The sequence below is a fragment of the Hippoglossus stenolepis genome, chromosome 2 (assembly GCF_022539355.2).
Source record: "Hippoglossus stenolepis isolate QCI-W04-F060 chromosome 2, HSTE1.2, whole genome shotgun sequence".
Taxonomy (NCBI): Eukaryota; Metazoa; Chordata; class Actinopteri; order Pleuronectiformes; family Pleuronectidae; genus Hippoglossus; species Hippoglossus stenolepis.
The window spans coordinates 12,508,718-12,517,946 of record NC_061484.1 but is presented as its reverse complement, the minus strand read 5'-3'; the positions used below and the strand labels follow the sequence as shown (position 1 = coordinate 12,517,946).

The 9,229-nt window shown below is 41.4% G+C and overlaps 1 protein-coding gene across 5 annotated transcripts in view; it reads right to left on the bottom strand.

The window, feature by feature from the left end:
• Positions 1 to 9,229, bottom strand: part of helz (helicase with zinc finger) — a 50,196-nt gene that overhangs the window by 5,992 nt on the left and 34,975 nt on the right. For all 5 annotated transcript variants that reach the window (XM_035170917.2, XM_035170943.2, XM_035170952.2 and 2 more), the window contains 9 exons: positions 7,767 to 7,950; positions 6,809 to 7,037; positions 5,367 to 5,655; positions 3,927 to 3,972; positions 2,825 to 3,012; positions 2,241 to 2,445; positions 2,058 to 2,140; positions 1,415 to 1,928; positions 124 to 382 (listed from right to left, as the gene is read on the bottom strand). In XM_035170917.2, coding sequence (XP_035026808.2) covers positions 124 to 382; positions 1,415 to 1,928; positions 2,058 to 2,140; positions 2,241 to 2,445; positions 2,825 to 3,012; positions 3,927 to 3,972; positions 5,367 to 5,655; positions 6,809 to 7,037; positions 7,767 to 7,950 — 1,997 coding nt within the window. The remainder of the gene's footprint in view (positions 1 to 123; positions 383 to 1,414; positions 1,929 to 2,057; positions 2,141 to 2,240; positions 2,446 to 2,824; positions 3,013 to 3,926; positions 3,973 to 5,366; positions 5,656 to 6,808; positions 7,038 to 7,766; positions 7,951 to 9,229) is intronic.

Genomic DNA, 9,229 nt, shown 5'->3' with positions numbered 1-9,229 from the left:
ATTATAATTTAAAACAACAGCTAAGTAAAGCATGCTCACACTATCTTCATGTTTAATAGATACACTTTAACATCTCTTTGGCATTACAAATTACTAATGACACAAGCTGGTGTTTAGACTAACCTGGTGTAAGGTGGTCCAGCAGAGGCAGAAGAAACAGCTTCATCCTCCATATTGGCACTAAGGCCCCAACTAGCTGCCCGGAGCAGTTGATGGGGGATGCGAGCCGGCATGCCGGGCTGAGCAAGGTGGGCGAGCTGTTGCGGCAAAGGAAAGGCAACGCTGCCCTGCAGGAAAGGGCCCGCTGTCTCCCCCCACTGGCCCAGCCTGGCTGCCTGCTGCTGCTGGCTCAGGGCCTCAAGAGCCAAGGGACCCTGGAGGTCTGAAAAGGAAACTAGTCATTAGTTTTAGAGTCACTGGTGTTGTTCTCATGGTTCTGTACACAGTGGAGGTGGGGATCTTATTAAACAGATTATCTATGAATCAATACAGAAAAGGTACCAAAAAATGAAACATAATTGCATTAATTGTTTTTATATATATATATATATATATTTGAGAAAACCATTTGATTTGATGCTATCATAAGCAATGGAGATGTTTGTGAAGAAACCCTGGGGAGCGCGATTATTGAGTTAGTCTACTGTGATACATTTTGAGAAGTAAAAAACATTTTGGACGTGTGCACATCTAAAGACTTGTAGGTTTATATGCATCTCCGCTGATGTTTCAGCCTCAACGTGGACACTGTCTTAACATCGGACTGCAATTTATTATGATGTAGATTCATCATTAACGCAATTTACCTTTCTGCTACCCAGCATTTGTTTGCATTTTTATGTTATGAAGAGCATGTTCCCTCTTTCGAGATAATTAAATCCAAAGCACAGGAAAATGGAACAATAATCAATGAGCATTACTTTGACTCTCATTATTGCCTTTTAAGTTGATGTAATGCGCTATGTAATCGAACTTTAATCCAATCTGCTGACATTGCTATCACAGAAAATTAATGAATGTCTTTTTGCAAACAATTAAATGACAATGCATCTGGACTAACTTAATAAACCAGATCAGCCTGTCCATAATGCCTATTGCATTTCTTATGTATTACTTGTGCAATCAATAAAACAGTGAGATGTGTCTAAGAAAAAATCTTTCAACAGTGCAGAGCTGCTACATGATAGATATAAATGTGAAAAATAAAATGATGGAGAATCTTCACGCAAGATATATTTCAGATAAAAACTGAAAATCACATTTTTTAAAACTGGTATAGTAACCAGCATACGATCTTTAAAAACTTTCTTTATATAACACGTTTGACAAAATAATAATAATTTATGTTTAACAAATTTAAATATCTATACTTAGCATTCTAGTGCTAAAGTAAAAGTTATAGTGTTGCACTCACCCAGACCATCTCCCAAGGTCCCTTCTTGTCCATCCTCCCCAAAGCTATTGACCCTGTTATGCTGCGACAGGCCTGGGTGGTGGCCTCCTGGGTGGCCCATTGGAGTCCTAATGGAGCTACCCATCTCCTCCACTCCTCCAGACTCTGGGCCATCCATAGTTGGAGACTGGACAGCCCTGTGAGGCGGTATGGGGCCACTGAAGAAGGAAGCATTGTGGCTACCACCAGTGTAGGCAGGACTGAGCTGTTGCTGCTGCTGTTGACTCTGCTGGGCCATCCCTGGGTGCTGAGGCTGACTGACCCGGAATGGAAGCCTGGAGACTGGATACTGTGGGGGGAAGGGTCTCCCACTGGTAGGATGTGGAGGAAAGGCTGGGTTGGGTGGTGCCAGGTGGTAGTTGAGGGGTCTCTGGGCAGCCGAGGGGTCTTTTCGATGGAGTAGAGCATTGGGAAATCCAACTAACCCATCTGTCTGAGAGTCTAGACTTCGACTTTGGCCTGTGTCTAAATCTCCCTGCACCAAAAATATAAACAGCAATTAGCAAAGGCATTACAATTGAAGTTTTCGCTCAATCACAAAGCTCTAACCAGAGTTTTTTTAGCTCTGCTAATGTGGGTTTATATAAGAACAGAAATAACTTACCTGTTTTTCCTTCATGTCAGTGGATTTCCTCTCTGGTGTCAGGAGACGGCTCTGTTCTGACTTTGTACATGCTTCTAATTTACCTACAAGGAGGTCAAAACCAAATTTGAACCATTACATTGGTCTATCTGATGTCATTAAATTACAGTTATGTGTAGAATCAAATTAGAATCAAAGGCATACCATTTCTTATGGGGTCTGCCTGTAGCTCCTTGTCAGGGCTGGGCTGACCCATGCCTAGAGGAGAGGGGTGGGTCACTCCACTGTAAGGGATGGGGGAGCCTCGATTCTGGGCCTGCAACAGGTTGAAGTTGTAGGCCATGGCTGCAGGGTGGTTCATGATGCGAGGGTCCACAGCAAAGCGATTCTGGTAACCTGGCCAAGGCAACTAGGGAAAATAAGAACGTATGAGCATTATTGATAGGTGAACCAATAGGGGGGGTAAACACCAAGAATGGGTCAAAATTTCCAATAGTCATTACGTCATGATGAAATGATTAAAAAAACATAGTGGAAGAAGAATGTGCTACTGCCAGGTGCTGGTAACATGCGTATGGTAACAACTGTACAAATAGAACATGCTAAGCAAAAGACTACTGCACAAAATGTTCTATGTTAAACTCTTTAACAAAATAAATGAATATCTACAGTGAGGCTCAATGCGTTATAATATGAGTTAAGTATTGCTGTATTGATAAAGCTGCACATTAGCTCAGTACACAGGCTTGTATTATTTATTTGTTTGTTACTCGAGGCTGAAAACTTACAGGCAGGGGCATGGACATGACCATGTTGCCACCATACACGGCTGGAACATAGAGGATACTGGCGCCTGTATGTGGATCTATCCTCTGCACAGGACTGGGCGACTTGCCCATGGCAGCTGGTGTACCACCTAGAGGTGGTGAGAATGCCCGAATCGGGTTTCCCATCAGTACGGCTGGGTTGGGTTGAACTGCAATAAAGGAAGGTGGAAATTAGAGGAGGTGGAAATGTAATACAAGGTAAATACATATGGTTCTTGACCATTTTTAACCATAATGTTATGACGCAGTGAAAGTAGGCAGATAGCAAGCTCATAGCCTGGGAAATGTTGAATTTACTCTGTGACTCTACAGGAAAGGACGGCAAAAGATTTTGCCTTCGATTCACTTTGGCATGAAGGTCAGGAAGAGGTAATAACCATGGACTCATTTGAATCTTTTTCCAGTTTAGTGCTGACAAGCTGCACTTGTAAGCGCTACAAACAAACTGATATTATTCCCCTTGTGAACATCCTATTACATCCTTGCTGTGTTGTTCCAGGCTGCCTCATATTAAGCTTTCAAAATGCTTGTTTGTACGCATGTCGTGAGACAGAAAAACTGAAACATTGGAAATAGCTCTGCTGTAAAACTGGTCCATAATATTAAAATATAGTAGTAAGGACAAAAGGATGGAATTCTTTGTACAAAGTTATATGTGTGAACATCTTCATTGATAAACCTGTTTCACTGTCTACTGTCCGTCATCTTAAGGCTTGTTGAACCTTACATTACAGAGGGATGAGACGACATGGTTGTGCTGCTTTATATTGGAATGGATTTTCAGTACCACACTTAAAAATCTACGCTTTACCGCTGAAGCTCTGTCTGCACATCTGAACAGAGGCAGCCTGTTATCTGCTGCATCTTTGCCTTCGTCACTGACATTCAGGCAAGTGAAAATGCCTGTAAATAAGCCAACTATAACTCAAACTTAAAACAACATATTTAATTGGTTTGATTGAACATTTATATGGTCCTACAATAACAATAAAGGAGGCATTTTCACAATATGGTAGCCTTCCATAGCTAGATAATCAACATGGGTCATAATGGGTACACTCACCATATCCTTCAGGTGGCAGGTGCTCTGTGTGGTTTGCATGTTTCCCCTGTAAGATTAAAGAGTAATTAGCAAGTGCTGAATGAAGATGAGACCATGTAGAGAAGAGTGGGACAAAAACACATCTGGCAACTGTAAAGGAACACAGGAACTGGACATACAGCAGTTGCAGGATGGTCCCGACTGTCCCACATCTGTCACAACAGCTATAGGAGCATATTAATATTAATATGTAATGCAAATGTAACCTCACTACAAAATTGACTGAGAAATGGTCTTGTGCTGTAAAACACATGAATAACTGAGCCTTATCATTTGGAATGATGCAATAATTAGAAAGCGAGATATTTGTTTGATATTGGTCGTCAGGAATATGGGGAAATTTTGCTTTACAGAATCCACATTCATCCACCAACACCACAGGTTTTTATCAGAAGCTACGGTGAGACAGTTTTTAAGTTTGCAAATCATTCTATTATTAAGTGACATTTGAATGGATCGTTTTTTGGCTGCATACATCACGTATTAACCAAAGATATAGATGCCAAGAATGGTCTGACCTTTAAATTAGGAACAGGCTGTATATGCTGAGGGAAACAATATTCTGCACACTGCACAGAGGTAGCATATTGGTCTGTGAGTTACATAGTAAGACTGAGTTGAGTCAGAGGAAGTCTGTCTGTGTGTCTGTGTGTGTGTGTGTGTGTGTGTGTGTGTGTGTGTGTGTGTGTTTCTAAAGTCGACTGTCGCTGCGGAGCTGCGGCTCATTAGGCCCAGTGGGTGATGGCAGCAGGTCGGCAGCTGTGTTGATTTCGTTAACCTTTACCTCAGGGCAGGAGGGAGGACAGACACACAAAGACATTTCAACCTAAGCAAAACAATCAAGCGACACATCCGTCCACCAAACCTGCGATGCCAACTTCCTATCTATGTTGTTTTTCTGGGGCTGAAATGAATGACCATCAAGTAATTTCCTGTGATGAAAATTACATTGATTTATTTTAATAGATATGTGCTTTGTACCCACATGTGCAAAGCTTTTATCATCTCTTTCCTCTCTAAAGAGAAGCACCAATTTATTCCAGATTATTTGTTTATCATTTCCACCAACAAGTAAGTGCTTAGCCAACAGATTCTATTAACACAGAAAAACCCACAACATTAGAGCCTCTCAGAAAACATCCTTTACCCGGTCTTATCTTTCTCAAGTCATTTCTCGCTACACATGCTGTCCTCCTTCTCCCTCCTTAGAACACTCATTTATTATTTTAAGCATAAAGGATATAGCAGAAGTACAGTCTTGGTCATACAAATCTGATGACGTGAACATTAAATTCACCTTGTTGCCATTTGATTTTTTTGGTTTGTATTTGACAGAAATTGAAAATGCCCTTTAAAAAATTAAAGGATGCAACAGTTTTCCCTTCCTGATTAACACCTCACCTTGGGTGGTGACTGCTGCTGCTGCTGTTGCTGCTGCTGCTGACCCTGCTTGATGGAGGCGGGCTGTGCATGCTGAGGATGCGGATGATGGTGGGCGTGTAAGGCCTGCGAAGAGTGGTGTCCCTGCATGGATCTGAGGGCACGTGGGATGAACTCCGGGGCCAGTGGGTTGAGGACATAAGTCTTCTTGAGCTCCAGGGCCTCGAGTTGAGCCTTGATCTGCTCAAAGGTAATGCCGTGTAGGCTCGAGTTTTCGTGGCAGATGGAGATGAAATGCTCCCAGAATTTTCTGTAAATGGAAAAAAAAAAAGGGGAAACAACAGATGGAGAAGTTTTACTTCTGTTCTCCTTTATCTCTCCTTGTTTGCACTCATGGATCATCTTGTTGGTTTTGTCCTACTGGCAGTGTAACAAATTACTCTTTGTGGGGGGTGAATAAAAAATACTGGTTAAACCACTCTTTGCAAAAGCAGGTATAAAGATGAGAGATGAGAGGGAATAGAAATAAATCAACAAAAAGATGAAGTACGCATAAGGGAGTGGGCAGAGTGGGCAGAGACCCACAATATTAGTGTGCTAACATTTGTTCTTGCTAATGCTTTCATTTGACATAGCAAATAATAGCAATTCCATGCCAAGGTCTTTTAGTTTTAAAACATGCAGTTACGATCCAGTCCATAGTAGTTGCTGTTTCACATAGGGATAGGATACAGTACAAAGTGTAGCTTGTCCCATAACTAGTTCATTTTGTAAAACTGCTCCACAACACAGAAGACAGCAGCCTAACCCACCACTTCTTACGCTACTCCATATTGACTGAAGCTTAACACTTCCTTCAGCTACTTCACTGACCCAAGAGCTTTTGCTCCTGGGAGGAGGTTCCAAGTCGGGTGAACAATTCGTCTGCTCAGGACATATCAAATGAATTGCTCTGTCTCTGCTGGCTGACATTTGCAAACAACCATAACAGTTAAGGACTTGGCATCTTCCAATGACTAGCGGAAACGAAACAGACAGTTGCCATGGAGATGGAAGGTGGGGAAGGTGTGGAGATTCAAATGGAGAAAAAGATCGGCGGCCAATGGGGAACTAGATGACTGCAACTAAAGGCTGCAGGAAAATAAACAGTTGTCAATGTATAACCTGAACAGATGGGTCAGAATATCAATAACTACCTAGATTGCCTGGGAATTGGGTCATGTCATGTGACTCTCCATGTGCCAATTCACTAAGGCAAACCAATGTCAGTAGATATCTAGTTATATGCAAATCAATAATGTGAGCAGAAATAAAGGCCATTTGTGAAGTTTTTGTTGCTCCTAGGCTGAGCCTGTAAATTAATCTCATTAAAACGACATTCGTTCATTATAAATACACTTAATTGCATCAAACTCTGTTAGACCACAGTACTTTAGGCTTTAGTCAAAAGTGCTTCTATTTACCTGCAGCGCCCAACAGAGCACAGTGCTATGGGGTCTCCCACAACTGCAACCAGGGACTGGGCTCTGGTGATGGCCGTGTTGAGCAGCTTGTAATTGGAGAGAAAGCCATAGTCCAGGTCCTCGGTTGAGTCCTCGATCAACTGTTCTTTACGCTTGATGGCCGTCTGTTTGTGCTTGCAGGTGTGCCGCGTCCGCACAGTGCTGAGGAACAGCACCCGGAACTGTTTGCCTGCATACAATAATATTTTAAGTTCTCTGAGAAGTGCTATACAAAGACAAACATTTTATTACAAGAAGCAAAGACGAGTAAAGAAACATTTATTTATGTCGTTACAATCATTATTTCACTAGTTCATGGTTTCAAGCACACGGTTCCCTTAACTAAGAAATAACCGCGTGTGTGCGTGTGTGTGTCCACATGTCTCATGTGTGATTAACAGTGTGTAAATGACTGTTGCGAAGCAGCTGGATGCAATAAGTGGAAGCTACATCAGACTAAAGCAGAGGAGAGGTTGGTAGAAGAAGCCCTGACTACTTATACTGGGACTTGATGAAGGGCAATATGAACACTGATGACAGCAGTGGAAGAGAGTGGAGCTCTCGCTGTAGAGACACAGATGTCTTCTCACAGTGATGTGTGACACAGGCTTCACAGAGAAATAATAATGAGACCTTTGGGGATTTAAAGTTTTGGGATTTGATTGTCTGCCACTACTGTTTTTTGATGCCTGACCACAGCTTTCTTCCAATTTCCATTTCCCATGCTTTGAATAATTATGATAAAAACCATCACCTTAACAAATCTAAAAATCTTGAGTCTTAATCCATGGTTTATAAATTGTGCTTGCAATGAACAACGAAGCATTTGAATAAAATATAAAAAATCCTCATAACGAAATATTATTGCAGATTTATTTCTGCATTAAGGATTTTTTGAATGGTTTGTGCCGTTTCTCACCTTGGACATTGAGCACTCTTTCCACGCTGACCTCGTGCATTCTCTTCTTTCGGAGCTCAGCACGAATGCGGAACACCTGGTCAGCGTACGGCGACACCACTCCAATGCTGCCGTCGTCCAGCTTCCCCCAGGACACCGGCCACTTCTTGCGCAGCTCCTCTACTCGCTCCACGATCTCAAACACCTGAGGAGACGGAGGAACAACATGAGGGAGAGAAGACACAGTGAGGCTCAAACGCAGGGTCTCGTCACACCGTGGTCACTAGAGGGCTGGATGATACGGCCCAAAAGTATATCAAGATGAAAACTTTTATATCAGTCAATATTGATAATTATCACAATAAATATCACATTATTAATTATTTTAAGTTTAAAAGTCGACTAATTGAGACTTTAAAGGATATTTCAGATATCCCACTGTAAATAATCACTTGATTTAGACACACCAAATCCAAAATCAGAGGTTTTCAATTTTCAGAGTTGACCTGACAAATTTTGAACATTCTGAGCTACAATGCAAAACTATTTTGTGTCAAATCCATTGTGTTTTGTAACTGAACAAATACTAGAATAGTCCATCAGCCTCATCAAATCCTTGTCACTGATGTATCACAATCGTAATGAGAAGGTAGAAACCATCACTCAATGGTGACATTTGGGTCTCATATCAGTCCTTCAAAGTGCCAATATTAGCAAAGACTAGTATTGACGCAACAATGACTATTTTGATTGATTTTACCATGAACAGGTTTCAACTTCATGTTCAGAGTATTGGTATCCTGCTGGAAGCTTTGAACTGTCATTGCAATATTTTGAAATACTGTCTTCCACTTGAAGCTCATCAAAGACTCTCACGAGATAAACAAAACAGACACGCTTTTGTCAGAGCATTTTAATTCCGCAAGATTATGATATTGTTGTAAATGCTTTGACATGTGTGTCATATTACAGAGACGGGTGGTAATTCGTTTGGCACTGCTGACAGTTTTGGAACGAAGTCAACAAGCATCCATGTTTTAATTGGTTATAACAAGTCAGGAGAAGGGTGGATTGTTGGACCAAAGCAAAGTTAGTCTGCAGAGAGACCAATCACAGGCTCGGACTGTCAGTGAATCATGCGTCACGACTGTCAAAGCTCTTGGTTGGTCTCCTAATGAAGTTTATGGGTTTCAACTTCAATTAGGATTTAAAGATAGCAGGCTCTCCTATCTATTGTGATGAGATGAAATGAACAGTGCTAATAAGTATCAGAGAATCATTCTGCTTTTGACTTCAGTCAACCAAGCTCAACTGAATAACCTGAAACAAATCCCTGAATTATTTACACCAAACTTGTGTACAGCCTAACGACCTTGCATGATTTGAAGGTTATATTGCTTAGTTATAAATACACTCAGATTATACTCAAATGCACCCATTTTTACAGATCACCAGTTATCACTCATGTTATCTGGCAATGTAAC